General features: G+C 39.1%; 1 protein-coding gene across 2 annotated transcripts in view; it reads left to right on the top strand.

Annotated features, from left to right (window-relative positions):
• The first annotated feature begins 1,245 nt into the window (after positions 1-1,245).
• Positions 1,246-16,357, top strand: part of SCAF11 (SR-related CTD associated factor 11) — an 83,781-nt gene continuing 68,669 nt past the window's right edge. The window contains exons 1-3 of one of the 2 annotated variants that reach the window (XM_075209081.1): positions 1,246-1,551; positions 8,269-8,341; positions 11,431-11,585. In XM_075209081.1, coding sequence (XP_075065182.1) covers positions 8,281-8,341; positions 11,431-11,585 — 216 coding nt within the window. In that variant the 5' untranslated portion in view covers positions 1,246-1,551; positions 8,269-8,280. The remainder of the gene's footprint in view (positions 1,552-8,268; positions 8,342-11,430; positions 11,586-16,357) is intronic. The other variant, XM_075209082.1, reaches the window with a different exon arrangement.

The following is a 16,357-nucleotide window of genomic DNA, read 5'->3' as shown; positions in this document are numbered from 1 at the left end:
AGGGGACGTAGTCTTTCCAGAGGCAAAGGGCTGGCTGATTCCTGAAGAAATAGCAGATGGTGTCTTTTCCTCTGGGCTGGCTGAACTTGTGGTTGCTGGCGATGGCTGTTGTCTAGGAGCTGTGGTCTTTTCCTCTGGGTTGTTCAGGTGTAGATCCTGAAAACTGTAGTCTAGCAGCTTGGCTCCAGGTAATAGAGTTGAGAAATGTGGTCACAATTCCACTCCCAACATCATTGCCCAAAATCACATTGGTTGGGAGGTCATCCATAACGGCAACATCTGGCAGCTCTCGGCCATCTCCCCAGTCCAGATATACTCTTGCGACAGGCACTTCCTTCTCCAGTCCATCTGCCACAGTAACTTTGGCAGTGCTGCTCTACAATACTGCAGCAGGATCAACAAGATGGTGGCACACTACAGTTATGGATGCCCCTGGGTCTGTCAGTCCTTCTCCCTGCAGGGGTCCCACTTGGACCAGCTGCAAGTTCCTCCACATGTTTTTGAGAGGTCTTTTGGACACACAGGTGACTCTTCCCTCCAAGTCACCTTCAGACACACCACACTCCATTGGGCTGTCCAGCACACATTCTTTCACCTCCAGTGCACAGCAGCGGTGAAATTGTTCTCGGCACATCAGGTCTATTATCTCCTCCACGTTCTGCGTACCTGCTCCACGCCCTAGTACCTGACCCTAGTGTGTGTTAGGGAATTTAGACTGTAAGCCTCAATGGGGCAGTACGTGAGATATCTGTACAGTGCTGTGGAATTAGTAGCGCTATATAAATAAATGGTGATTGTGATGAACTGATTACAGCGTCAATATTTTTCTACAAATCTATAGACCAAGACCTTTAATTTGGTATATAATAAGCCCTGCTCAGACAACAACATCATAGAAATAAGTCACTTATTAAAGTTGTAAATGTAAAAATATGATGCTGTAATTACGTGAAAGTAACAACGAGCAGACTAGGTGAACTTCCAATATGTTCCCCAAAAATAGCTCTGAATAACTGAACCATGGCTATCCTTAGTGTGACCAGCAGGTGGCGCCACGTCCAAGTTCAACCCAACACAGACAAGTTTATTTACGTGAAATCAAAGCGAAGCCACAGGAAATTGGCATGACCCTGCAACCAACCCGTACTCCAAATTTCCGGGTGATTACGTCAAAGATTTTTTTTTTCTTTCTCCCCCGCCTCTTCCCCCGGGAGTGACGTGCAGGTCCTCGCTGTCAATCATCGCACGTCCTTTGGACGAGGGCAGCTGATTGGTTCTTCAAAGTAAACTGTCCCCTAATTGGCAACCAAGATGGCGGGGGCTGTTTTTGTGCTGTGAGCTAGGCCGTCGAGCGCCGCCGTGCGGTTTTGTTGTACTCCGCTTCCTCCACTGCCTTAGGTCGGGCATGTGGCCTATGTGAGATTCGGTCCAGCCTGAACCTGAGCTTTCCCCGCGAGATAAATGTGGCCTGTGTCTACCGCGCACTAATACACGGGAGGCAGCGGCCCTGATCCTACGTAGCCCGCGGCCGGGGACAGACTGACATAGCTGGTGAGTGTTGTGTGGCCTGATGAGGCGGTGCGTGGCTGTCCTATCCCCCCGTGCGGCCTGTGTGTACCCCTGTGCTGCTGCTCTGCCAGGCCCGGCGTTTCCTCCCCATTACCAGTTACCTTGCTGTACATCCCGCTGATTGTTTCCTTATTACTGGATGTGACTATAATCCAGGATCATTAACCTCTGTACAAACACATGGCACTACATCTCCTATATGAGCTGAACCCTGGACATGGCCGTAATAGGTTCTCTCACAATAGATCTAAATATAGGATAGGACACGTGTATGTCATCATAATAACATTTTAAAAAGAACATATAGTGAAAGTCTACCTAGGTCCAACAGTAAGGAAATAATAGATGTCAGTAGTTCACTGTTAAAAAAAAAAAACAAAACACGGCGTTGCCAGGGACAAAACGTGGGGGAAATAAGCAACAGAGATGTCTAAAGGGACAGTTAGATGTGCATATTGCACATGAGCTGCTTCTATGTGATTACATACTAACCGTCCTTTGTAAGATTAATGTCTTATCCTTTTCTTTAGGAAGTGTCCCTTTTATGGTTTGTTCTGAATTGTTGGAACTATTCTTTATGTCTTACATTTCTATTGTCTGAACCTATAGTAGTATCCACCATGAATATTTATCAGTGTATGTGTGTATATGTTTGTAACTATTTTTTTTATGATTTGAATTGTGAAGTTTGCAGAGGTGATTGTTTTTGCATATGATAATGCAATTTTTTTTATTTATTTTTAAACTGCGTTGCTACCTAAGTGGCAAAACATTTACGTTCAATCACCCTGGTTGTGGCTTTTAATTGGTCTTCTCACCCACACCCCCTTTGGCAGTGTGTCACAGCCTGGTCTTTTGCTGTGACTGTGAGGAGAACCACAGACCCCTGGGAAAAACAGTTGCTTGGAGCAGCTCATGGGGCTCTGGTGAGGTATTGTCCCTCTAGTCTTTTTAAGAGAGGTATGTATATGTGCTAGATACTGCTGCACAGTGTGTTGTTGTCTATATGCATGGTCTACACTCTACAACTTGCCATCTGTTTTTTCCTTTTTTTTTTCCTCCAACACCACAACACTGTTTTCAGTATGCAGTGCCTGAAAATGACGTGTTCCATTTAAGTTCGCTGTATTTTAGAATCTTTTTTGTCGTGCCCCCCCCCCCCCCCCCAAAAAAAAAATAAAATATTTTTTTTTTTACATCTCCGTTTTACTAAAATGGTCAAAATTAAGTGGCGCAGATCATTTAATTTGCAGAAAGAGAGTATTGCCATTTAAAATCGTTTAAAAAGTTAAATTAAGTGTAAAAACATATTTTGAACTTGGTGTCATTTAACAATTCTTACTAGAAGCCATTTTTAAATAAAATTTGTTTTACTGTTCTCCAGTAGTCCTAAACTTCTCGGTTGGTGACCAATTTCACACAGTATGAACAGCTTAATGGGTATGGAAAATGTTAGTTTGTTCATACTTTAAAGCAAAGTAAATTTTGAGGTATTCTCAAACTGTAACTAGGTTGTAAGTTGAAGCCAAAATACACATTACAAATCCTGAGCAAAATTGTCATAATGCACTGTATTTATAAACACTGCTCTGATCATCCTTATAAATGTACTCCAAATAGCCCCTTCATTTATTCTGTGCCAGATCTGACTTGGTATAGGATGTGCTCCAGTATTGTCACAAGTGATAGTCAACTTTGGTAAATCTTGCACCATTGTACTACCAATGAGCTCTATCCGCTTTTACCCAACTTTTTTCAGCAGACTTGCATAGGGAACAATAAATGAAAATTCCCTGTACCGCCTGATTTATAAGTATGGTGCTCTGAGATTCACTATTACAATGACGTTTACAAAATACTTTCGGAACTGTTCCCCCACAGTTGGAGAGAGTTCAGTTATAATGGAGAATTTACATCTATATTTTCGCACTACATTCCAAATTAACGCAACCTCTGCCACATGTTGCTTCGTCACGCAAATCCATTAGCATTAATATTTGGTAGGAGATAAGGGCTCCATGGGACTCTGATACTGTCTTTTTCTATATCTCGGAAAGGGGTGACCAACCTAAAAAAATCTTAGACTGCGGTACCCAATGTTTTATATCCTTATTCCATTCATAAAAATACCTGCAAGCATATAGAGGCACTCTTATTGCAATGTTTCATCTAAATAGGAAGCTATGTTTTCTTTTAAAGCTCCATATATAAGCGAAAATTCCTGAGCTCGTTCTGTCATGATTGGTCCACAGCAACCTGTATTTCACTACTCCACAAGTAGTTGTCTTTGATTGTGTGTCAGACTGCTTCATATGGAGCAGAAAAAAAAAGTAAATTGGAGGGCAGTTAGTACTAAAACAAATGGTCAGATGTGCCCGTTTTAAAGATCCTACTTCATAGGAAATTTAAAGTCCTGAAGCTTCACAGAATACACAGAATAATAAAAGTAGCACATTGAGAGTTGAGATTACAATAGGTCTTTGTGGGAGAGAAGTAACTGGTTTCCTAGACCTTGTTGCTCTCTTGGTGGACATTTGCTTCCTGGCCTAATAAGATGCAAGTCAGTTTGAGAGGACAAATAGGAACTGCACCCCACTTGTCTTTACTATCTTATTGGCTGTATGAAGTGTATATTTATGACATCATTCCCCTGTGAGCAGGTCTCCTGATTGTCTGTATTTATCTGCTACTGACTTCCTGCAAATTTACATCTTCTCGCTTTTATGCTGACTGTCATAGCCAGAAGATCTTTGTCCACATGGCACCTTCCCACATTTTATTGCAAATAAATACATTTTTCTTGACCCCTTTCTAGGATTGTTTCTAGGATCATTACTGGTGACCTTTGATCAGCTACTCGGGTACTAGTTGCACAGCCATCCTATTAAGAAATGCAGCTAGCCAGTATATGCAAGTGACAAAACATATAGATTGTCGTGGCCAAAAGTATTGGCACCCTTGCAATTTTTTTCTATTAGCTCAGTTTCCTTTAAACATAAGTTGAATTGGCAGCAGTGTTTGGACTACAGCATTATTTTTCTGTTAATATTACCTAAAAAAATTTTTTTTATTTTTAAATAAATCTGATTTTACTACTGTATATACTTTTAAATCAGAAAATGAAAAGAAATGGCCTTGACAAAATTAATGACACCCTAGAGTTAATATTTGGCAGCACAGCCTTTGGTGAATATAACTGCAATCAACTGCTTCATGTAGTCTTGGATCAGCTTCCCGCACCTCTCTACTGGCGGCAGATTGGGCTACTTTTCTTGTGCAAACTGCTCTTAAAAGATTTAAAAGTGCCTTTTTCCAACTGCTGTTTCCAGATCTCTCTACAGAATCTTGTCTTGAGCCATCCTGGGTTAATTTAGAAGTGTGTTTGGGGCGATTGTCCTGCTGGAAGACCCATGAGCTTGGATGAAATCCCAGCTCTTTGACACGAAGTTCAGCATTGAGCTCCAAAATAGGCTTAGTTCACAGATATCATGATGCCATGCACATGTTCAAGACACCCAGTTCCCAATGCACCACAGCAACCTGAAAACATGTGAGAACCTCCTCCATGTTTCCCTGTCGGGAAGGTATTCTTTTCTTTAAAAGCTTCATTTTGCCTTCTGTGAACATATGGATAATGTGCTTCATCAAAAAGCTCTAATTTGGTCTCATTTGTCCACAGAGCATTTTCCAAGAAGGAATTTGGTTTGTTAAGGTGTGTTTTGGCAACTCCAGTCAGGCTTTCCTATGTCTCTCTCTCTCTCTCCCAGCAGTGTGACCCTTCTGATCTTCTTAGGATATAACCCCCTTTTCATTGAGTTGGCGACGGATAGTGCAAGTTGAAACTGTCATACCTTGTGTCTGAAGGTTAGCTTGAATCTGGCTGGCAATTGCTCAAAGTGATTTCTACACCATTCAAACAATTCTGCACTGCAATCTTCGATCAACTTTTCTCTTGCCTCAATGTCCAGGGAGGTTTACTAGCTTGCAATGGGCCTTAAACATCCTAATATTACACATTACTCACAGTAGAAACAGGAACATAAAGGTCTCTGGAGATTGATTTGTAGCCTTGAGTTTGTCAACGCTTGACCACAATGTTCTGTCTGAGCATCTTTGACTTTATCTTCTCCATGCTTATTGCAGTAAGCATAAAGACACAGAACAGGAGAACGAGTCTTTCTCTATTCAAGTTTGTTTAATGAGTGATTTCAGGCACCTGCTACCCACCACCAAGTGAGTTCAGTTCCAAACTGAATTGTCGGCACATCTTTATACACGCCGATTGAAAACAGAGCTGTTGGTTATACTTGAATTGTCTATTAAAATATATCTTCAGCGTAAAGTTGGAGTCTTAGACAATTTATTGTAGTCCTTTATGACACTTTCCTTTCATAGAGTAGACAACACTTGTATTCTGCAACAGAATTTTGATGGACATACTTTTAACAACTCTCCTGCTTGTGTTCTAAGATCAGAGAACAGTATTTATTTTGGATTATTCTTTTTGTGCCCAATTTTTAATTGTGTGGAATGCTGACACAGAAGGAATAATAACAGATACTCAAGGATAATGAATAAAGAATGTTTCCTTAACTTTGATTGCAGGTTATCAGACAGGTAGAAGTATCAGAAACCAGTGCAGGGAATCCCAGGCAGTACACTTAAAATGGTTGAAGACCTTTAGCTGGAGGTTGCCAGGGCCATTGTATCTAAGGCAGCAGTATTTTCGCCAAGTAACCATAGGCGACTGGAATTTCTCTGCATTTATTCATGGTGGTGATCCAGTTGGAATAAGCGGAAGACTTGTGAGGTGGAGATATGAAACATGAGTCAGTCCTTGTAGAAATTGTAAAACTGCCATCAAAAGTAATTATATTCTTAGGTGACCCTCATTCCTCTTCAAATGGATAGAGAGCCCAATAAATCAAGCAACACAAAAAAAATCAAAATGATCCAACATTACATTTTTGTCAGAAAAAGTATGTGAACTTCTAGGATTATCAGAATAGTTAAGTGGATTATAAACCTGTGTCTTTGCTACCAAAGACTGGTCTTTACTACACTGGTTTGTGAACCCATGCTATGTCTCGATCAAAGAAGATTTCTGAGGACTTCAGATAAAGAGTTGTTGATGCTCATCAGGCTGGAAACTGTTACAAACCAGGCAGTGTACAAATGTTGAAAACATTGTTACTCACCCCATGATTTGTTGCTTGTCAAAAATCCCTCCAAGGACAAGACATATAATATTTTGCGAAATTCCAAAGAACCCCAGGGTAACGTGAAATGATCTGCAGGCCTCTCCTGCACTTGCTAGTGTATTGCTTTGAGTTCACCACCAGGCAAACACTGAACAAGAATGGTGTCCATAAGGGGATAGCAAGGAGGAAGGCACTACTCTACAAGAAGAACATTACTTCTGTTTAGCAAATTTTAAAGACTACCTGGGTGAGCCAGTAGACCACTGGAAGAGTGTTCTGTTGATGGATGAGTCTAAATTCGAACTCTTTGGCTTAAATGAGAAACTATGTTTGAAGAAAACCGAACGCTGCATTTCAACTTAACAGCCTTGTCCAAACCATGAAACACTGTGGTGGAGGTATCATAGTTTTGGGCAATTTTGCTGCCAAAGTACCAGGACTGCTTGCCATCATTGATGGAACTATGAATTCTGAATTGTACCAGCAAATTCTATCAGGGTATGTTAGGGTATCCATCCGTTAACTGTAGCTCAACAGAAGGTGATTTTTGCAGCTGGACAAAGACCCTAAACATTCAAGTCGGTCTACAAAAAAAATGGTTGAAGCAGAATAAATTTAGCATTTTAGAATGGCAGAGTCAAATCACAGACCTTAGTCCAATCTCGATGTTGTGACAGGACCTGAACCGGGTTGTTCATGCTAGATAGCCCACCAACATCCATGAGTTGAAGCGGCTCTGCAAGGAGAAATGGGCCAGTTACCGTAAACATTTGAGGTCATTGCTGCTCAAGGGAGTCGCACTAGTTACTGAAAGCATAGGGTAGAAATGTTGAATCAAATGAACGAAAAAGGATATACTTTTGTCTTTGATTTATTGAGTTCTTTTTATCTATTTTCACAAAAATCTGAGCACGTTTCTGCAAAAAGTAAGAGAGAACTTTCTAGCAATGATGTATGTATATAAAAAGAAAAATGTTGAGACTATCTGCTTATATACTGGTGCTGCTTCTGTGACTGCCAGTGCCATCTGTGTGAGGATATCATTTAGCCTGCTCACAGCCTTTATGGAGTAGCATAGGGTCAGGGCCGTCAATAGGGAATTTGTGTCCTGATCAACAGCTTCTGGGGTTTGCATGCTGTATGCACAACCTAGATGATGCGTGGATCAATAAGCTGCAAACTTTCTGCTGTTTGTAGTGTCAGCTGCCTCACACACCATGGGCTAATTAGGGTGTGAGATTCACAAGGGTAGCGCTACCTAATTCTGCATATCCCTTAATCAAATAATATTGTGTTCAAATTAAAATCTATGCTCAAATGAAACCATGTGATTGTTTTATTTTATGCGGTTGGTAAACATACAAACAAATGAGATGTAGCAAAAACTCAGGTTGTATTTTAGTATATTTATCCTAAGCCATATTACTTTTTCTTAATCTTTTTAAGTTATGTTTCAAAGTTGGACTATGTCTATATTTATATTGTGTTTTTGTTTTAGTTGTAGAGAAAGATGAGGAACAAATGTTTATGTTCGTTTGGTGCTGGAGGTGAGCAACATGAAGAAAAAGATGGTAAGTGTTACATATACCATTATTAAGCTATATCAATTTAACTTGCTGTTTTTCTTCCTCCTACTTTAAGTATTTAAACTAGTAAGATCCTTTAAACTGTTGTGGTTTCCGATCTCCATCAAACTTAATCATTGACACAACTTTCTTCTGCATGATGAAATAGTTTAAGAAATATCTTATTGTTTGGCTGAGGTAAATATGCTTGCTAATCCGTCAAAATTAAAACACAAACTTCTAAGTTGCTCAGTTATGAACGGTTAAAGAAATCATTAATTTATCTCGGGGCTGGACACACTGGCCTGAAAGCTAGGGCAGTGTGCGGAGGTTAGAAGCCAGAAATTTTGGAAGGGGAAACATTTGAGCCATGTAAATGTTGCATAGGTTGGGTGTTGTTGTTTTGTGGGTCTTTGTTTTTTTTTTTACTTTTTTTGTTTTCGCTGTAGCTTTAATAAGATTTCTGTATGTACCAGGCTGTGTCCATGCTGATTATACAAAGAATGAAGGTGATCATGAAATGGCCCTTTAAATTCAGCCTTGAGATCCAGTGGTGGATTGAAGCAACATATTATACTAAAACCACACCTGTTCATTTCTATCTTGCTTGTGTTATCACACTGTGATGTTAGACCCATGTGGCTTCCCTTCTCCACAAACCGTATGTCCTCTGGGTATTTTATATATTCGAGTATTCACTATAATTAAAATTGTTAAAAGAAGCTCTGTTGCAATGTTGCATTGACAGAGAGCACATGCTACAACTTAATCAGGAGTGCAGATTAACTTGGCTTTTTAAATGTACCAGATGAAAGTTCCTTTCATGGCTACATCACTGGTATAGTATATGTTACTGACTTTGCCCAAACGTAAACACATTATGTGTTTCCTGCAAAAAACCCCATGTGAGACTCCACAAATCACATCCACAAATACTATCAATAAAACACACTAGATTCTTTGAACATGATTAATATGCCCGCCTCCTCATTGTTCAGTCACGTAGCCACTTTCTCTCTATTAAAGGGGTTATCACTTTTGAACATCAACTTGTCAGAACAGATCTGAGAGAGAAAGATGTGGTTTTGAGAACATTTTTAGTATGTGTAACGTTGTCTTATTTGGCAGATGGGGTGAAATCTATATTAAAGTGCTTGGGGGAGGGGGCAACAACTCCTTTTAGTACTGCAATTTCAGTGAAAGTGTAGAATGTTTTTTTTTTTTAGTTGGGCCTGAATTAAATTTATTTGATCTTGACACTTACACAATCTTGAAGGATTGCTTTAACCAATGTCTTTCTTTTTGTTTGTACCCTAAACTCGCCAATTTTGAACTTAATTTTATTTAATAAAGGGCAATGTTTATGCTAAACATTGCTTTCTATTGATTTGTTATCTAATAGTAATGAAGGGTTATGTGGGGTTTGAAAAATATAATTGATTTAAAAAATTCATTCTGTCTTATCATTAACTTCTCATGTTTGGAAAGCTGCTAGCCTTATACACTGATTTTTTTAAAGCAGAAATAACATCAGGCTATATGGATAGGCATTAAAAATCTGCAGTGTACATCTCGTAGCAAAACGGGTGTATTCAAAGCCTATTTTTATAGCAAAATTTCACTTTATTTTACACAGCTATTCCTCTCCTTGTTCTCCTTATTAAATTAATCTTTTGATGAAAACATTTTGAGCTGTTCTCCATTTTTATTGGACTCGACCTGTTGCCTTACACTTGTTCAGATAAAGTTGTTCAGCTTGATTAACATCTGCTTTGAGTTTGACCCAGTATATGGATTGCTGATCCTTACAGGCTGTTTGTGCCCATTAAGTGTGCTCTGCTGATAACCCTACAATTGCAGTTATCAGTTGATGTGGATGTTGGTTTTGATTTACTTGGCAAGAATGATAATAATCTGATCACAAGTGGAAGCCCACACTTTGTCAAAGCTGACATGGTATACTGGGACTGTTCCTCAAGAACAGTAGACACTGGTTGCCAAAACCTGCATTATAGCCCCAGTCTTATCTGCATGCCACTCTACTGGAATCCACCTAATGGAGCATATCCACTTGCTAGATTCAGTTCCACCACTTAATTGTGCAAGGCACACTGAATGTAGTGGAATAGATAGACAATGATGCTTTGCTGTAAGTTACTATTAACCACCTAGTTGGTGTCTGCAATGACCATGGTAACTTATAACAAGCCACCTGCACATATTAATGACCACACATGGTGCTCATAAGTAATAGACCAGTGGCTGGACCTGATCTGCATTTGTTCTTTACTATATATTCAGTGTGCATATCGGGCAGTGAGTGAAATGGGTGCGGCTCCATAGGATAGAATGCAATAGTCTACATGTAACAATGTGAGTGCAGTTTGTGTATCCTCCTAGCTATACACTCAAAATACACTACAGGAGATGTAGTAGAGTCGTCATAGTCATCCCTGTAAAGGTCCCTAAAGTGAATGACCGGAGACAATAAATGTCTGCCCGTACAAATCATATTTGAAATTTCACTGCAAAAATATTTTACTGTCCTGTCGACATACAATTAAAGTTAATTTTGTGCGCCATTTTTGAGTGCATTAATTGAAAACCTCTGATTATAACTCAACAAAGCTTATTGTTTGATGCAGGGGACCATATTAATTTTTTTTTATTTTTTTTCGTAAAGGGCCTCTAATTTTATTCAGTCCTTGTTGGCTGCATCCTGAATACTTTATCAAATATTTAGTTGACAGTGAATTACTTTCAGAGTTCATTCGGCCTGCATAGCACATCATTTATCACATTCCAAGGGGGGAATTCAATCCCCCAAGCCCCCCCCCCCGCCCCGAAGTACTGCAGTGCTAAGACTATTACTGTTATTACGGTAATAGTGCGAGCAGAAAGCCGGGTTAATATTACCGTAATAACGGTAATATTTATAACGCAGCGGTACTTCGGGGGATATTGAATTCCCCCCCAAGAGTGTGGATACAAACCCCTTGGAGGAGGTTAGGTGTAAATTTGTGGTGGATTTTGTATATGAATATAATCCAGTGAATTAAATTTGTGTCTAACTATTGTCACATCATATTTCACAGGTGAAGAAAATGAAAATAGCAGTTGTGCCAGTGCTGTAGGACTTAATGCATCAGAGCGGTGTCCCATATGTCTTAACATACTTACCCTGGAAGTTGGCTTTCCGGAAGATTGTTGTCATGCTTTTTGTGTTTCCTGCATTCTTAAGTGGTCTGAAGTAGGTGTTACACAAGTCAAGCAATATTCTTTGTTCAATCTAGAGTATGCGTGGAGTGATATTCTACATGACAATGTACTGAAATAATAATGTCCACTATTTATCTTTTGATGCTGGACTTCAATAGTGAACTTATGATCCTGCTACGCAGGCTGGGTTATTGCATGGTGAAACAGGTATCATGGGAACATTCCTCTTCGAGGAATCCAACTTGAAAATAATATGTGGACATCCCGTTTAACTTTACTGTATCTGCAGCTGTGCAGTTACCTTATTGGGATGTGGGGATCACCAATGTATTTATTTGTGTTTTAAATGTATGTATAGTCTCTTTGAAACCCTTACGGGAGTGTATAAAAACTGTACCTGGAGCCAAAACCGCAGCAAGAAGTGTTTAGCTCTGCAGATCAACCCATCCTAATGATATAATGGGTCTCATCATACATTAGAGAAAACTTTGTACTTCCCCTTGCACTGCTTTCCTTTCTGGGACTAAAACCATAACATAGAATAGCACAATTGGGATTTTTTTCCTGAGATAACTATACAATGTTTTCATTGATGAGCTCCTAGTACTGATTGTATTGATGTTATTCGTTTTATTATGTTGGCACTTTGTAAAAATATTGCCCTCTTTGTACAAGCCTATCCTATTCCTATTCTTCCCTATCTATAAAGTCCCTTTGCTCCCCCATTTCCCACCTTAAATGCTACTTATTGTTTTCCGGTTATTACTATTTCGTGTTTCTATTAATTAAAATTCTTAAGTTAAAAATAAGAAAGAAAAGCACCAAAAACTATGCAGTTCTCCTGATTCAGACATGAAGGCTGGTCTAGTGTTCAGCACTGTCCTGTTTCATGGTCTGTGATATGGGGACATAGTTTCCAAATCGGTTTTACAATGTGGCTGTAGCACCAGCAAGATGGATCTATATATTCTTATAAATGATAGAAATAGGAGACTCTCATTCTTGATTCCACTCCAAGCCAAAATAATCATGCATGTGTTCAACTTCACTTTCTCTTTCTTGTCAGCTTACATTTATATTTTAGTAATGAAAAGCACACTTGCCAATATATCTCTGCCTTAAGTGAATTTTATATAGAAAATTAAGGAATTTACTCGGAATAAACTAATAAGGTGCTTTCCATACATTCCAAATAAAACCACCTCTCCAGAACTGTATATATACTTGCAGTTAGCCAGCTTCTTGTAGAGTTCCATATACTCTCGTGTTATGTATACAGTGTTCTCCCCAGCACCTATTTCCCAGGACCGCCACACGGCTCTAGGAGCCCAAGAGAGTCCTGTTATAGTGCCTGTTTTAACAGGAGATACAATGGTTTATTCTATTATGTGAGCAACCAGCAGTGTGTGTTAGACCACTGACCACCAGTCTGACCAGAAACATACACACAACATTTTTTCCCCCAGCACACTGCTATAGCCAGCAACAGATCTGCCATTTCTACTGTAGATAAAAATGCAAAAGTCTTTGTTGCACACATTTGCAAATGTATGTTTAAGCCATCCGCCACGCCAAGGCGCTTTTGCTAATAGGATGGTCCTACTCTAAACAATGAGAGTCCCATATATTTGGGCCATACATATGTGTTTTTAAATTGAGAGCCAACTTACCAAAGAGGTACCCCAGAAGCCTCCAAGTCTGACAAGTCCTGGCAGGTGTGGGTAATAACCTCAAACATTTTTAACTATTATTGCAAAGTATTACAACTTCCCCCACCTGGCTGGCAAAATTTTCTGGGGAAAACACTGTATAAGTCTAATCTACTTACCGAGTACCTTCTAACTCTGTGCAGTATATTTGCAGTTTAGTTTTTTTTTCCAATATATTTTTTTCTATTTACTAACACATTCTGTATGTATTCATATTGCATTTTGGCACCGCTATACGATCCATTCACTATGGAAATAATTTAGCTCCATGTGCCTAATGAACTTTTTTGGGTAACTTGCCCCCTCTCTGTAAATAAAGTAGATTTGGAAATTCAGTTTTCTTCTAAAGGAACCTTTGAGATATATATATTCTCAAGATTCCATATTTCTGCAGACTACAAGTTTTACCGTATTCTACTTTTATCAATACTTCTTATACATTACACATACTGTTAACTTTTTATTTACATTATATGTATATCATGTTCTTTATGACACCATATATGGTGTCCTATAGATGCATACCCTGTACCTTGTGTGTATCTTTGTTTTTGTTTGTTTATTATTTGTAATAAAATATTGTAAAGATGACCACTGCTCATCCTTGCCGGACTCATTGTCAAAGCTTCACAGTCTTTCTTACTCAGCGCATGGGCACCAATTATTTCTACATTTAGCTGGACCCATTGGTAAAGTTCATGGAGCTTAGGACTTTTACCATTTAAGCGGATACTTTTTTAATTCTTAAAGGCTAATTTTCAAAAATAAGTAATTCTTAAAGGGGATGTAGTCGTAATGTCGACGTTCTGACTGTTGACAATGTGAATGTCGCCAGTATGTAAAGTCGACAGTCACAAGCATTAAATTAAAACCGGCAATACAGTAAAAGAACAAAACAGATTTAAATGGTAAAAAAAACTCCAACCTTTTAATTGAAATAAAAACACCACAAAGACATCCCTTATTCACCATATTTATTGGTCATCTACATCCATGGGACTTCATCTGTCATACATCCAAATGATCCTTGCTTAGCAAAACAAGAAACCCTGTTTCACAGCGCTAAACTAGCTCTAAACAGCCTCCTATGCACAGTGAGCTCTTGGTGGCACTGGTCCTATTTATAATATGGGGATTTCCTACGGCTTGAACTCAAGTGTCCAATAAGATCCTGGCTGACAGTTAGTGTCTGGACTTCTGTGAGGGATAGCACCCATACTTCAGTAATGTTACTGTGATGATGGATTACTAATATATTTTACATTTGATTACCAAGTGGTCAAATTCTAATAATATGCAGAGTTAGATGCCATTTATTTTGCTTTCAATGTAAAAAGATTACCACTGAAACTTCCTTGGAAGTTGCTGTAGTGTGACTATGTGATGTAAGGAAGCTGAGGGACTCTAACATCACGTGCTTTGAAGAAGAAACCTACAAATCTTGAAACATGGTGTGACATTATAGCTCTCTCCCATGAGTTAGACCCTGATGAGGTAAAAGCCATACATAATTGAAAGTTTTAAAGTGTACTCTGACAAATCTTGAGCACTTTCTAATTTTCTCTCAAGTGGTGCTTGCTCTCATCAACACAGACGAGGATTGTGCCAGTGAGGTTCTTATGTTGGTTACTGGCGCGCTGTTCCAATGGCGCATGGTCATGTACTTTTGTCTTTTGTGTTTCTTGTGACTGTGCACATACGAGGTATGTCTATTAAATAATGACTGTGATTCCACCTAGTAAACAAAGCAGTCAGAACAAGTTATAACTGCATACGTAGTAACCTTGAACCAGTCTGAACCTGCATGACAAGCTGCAACACTCTGACGTTCAGTTGATTGTGAGTCGCCATTTAGTTTGGTTGTGTTTTCTGTAGAGACGAAAAAATGCCAAGTTTAAAAGTTGAACAACGTGTCATTTTGAAATTTTTAGTAAAATTGCACTGAACACCAACTGAATGTTTTCAAATGCTTACTACGGCCTATGGGAATGACGGCCTGTCTCGTGCGTGTGTGTTTTAGCACAAAAGATTTATCGAAGGATGTGAGAATGTCGAAGATGAACGCCCTGGTCGACCTTGCACTTCAAGAACCGAAGGAAATCTAGAAAAAAAATCAGTCAGATTGTTCGAAAAGACCACCGACTCAGTGTTCAAATGATAGCTGAATCCTTGAACATTGACAAAGACACCATATGGAAATTTTTGTGTGAGGATCTTAACATGACGAAAGTTTGTGCAAAGATGGTCCCAAGGGTTCTCACACCAGAGCAAAAAGAACGTCGCAAGGAATGTTGTGTTGACATTCTGCAGCAACTTGACACAGATCCAAACCCGTTTCATAAGGTAATCACTTGTGATGAGACCTGGATCTTCCAGTACGATCCTGAAACCAAAAGACAGTCAATGCACTGGAAAACACCATCATCACCAAGAATGAGAAAAGCTCATCAAAGCAAGTCAAGATTCAAAGCAATGCTCATTGTATTTTTCGATATCAAGGGTGTAATTTTGGAAGAATGGGTTCCAGAAGGCACAACAGTTAATCAGCATGATTATAAGGAAGTTTTGCAAAAGCTGAGAGAGAGTCGGAAAGAAACGGCCGCAATTGTGGAAAAATTGTATCTTTCTTCACCAGGACAATGCGCCTGCTCAGACAGCACTTTCTGTGAAGCAGTTTTTGACCGACAAACACATTACTACACTTGAACATCCTCCATATTCGCCCGATTTAGCACCTTGTGATTGTTATCTTTTCCCAAAGTTAAATCGGTGCTTAAAGGGACACATGTTGAGTCAGTTGTTGCTGTAAAGAAGAAAACGGCAGATATGTAGAAACAAGTGACAGAAATTGATTTGCTCTATGCCTTCACCAGTGGAAAACAAGACTACAGCCATGTATTGGTGCAAATGGGGAGTATATTGAAGGGGACTAACATTACATTTGTAATACTGTAATAATTTGTTATTTAATCAGTCTCGTTATTTAATAGACATACCTTGTATATTTATAACAAGCCACAACCTCAAAAATCGGCGTGGTTAAAATAAAAATACTAACATAAGATTAATTTATCATTTTCTGTGCTTAACCTAG

The sequence above is a fragment of the Mixophyes fleayi genome, chromosome 4 (assembly GCF_038048845.1).
Source record: "Mixophyes fleayi isolate aMixFle1 chromosome 4, aMixFle1.hap1, whole genome shotgun sequence".
Classification (NCBI taxonomy): Eukaryota; Metazoa; Chordata; class Amphibia; order Anura; family Limnodynastidae; genus Mixophyes; species Mixophyes fleayi.
The sequence above is the reverse complement of the archived record's forward strand: the minus strand, read 5'-3'. Positions and strand labels throughout refer to the sequence as shown.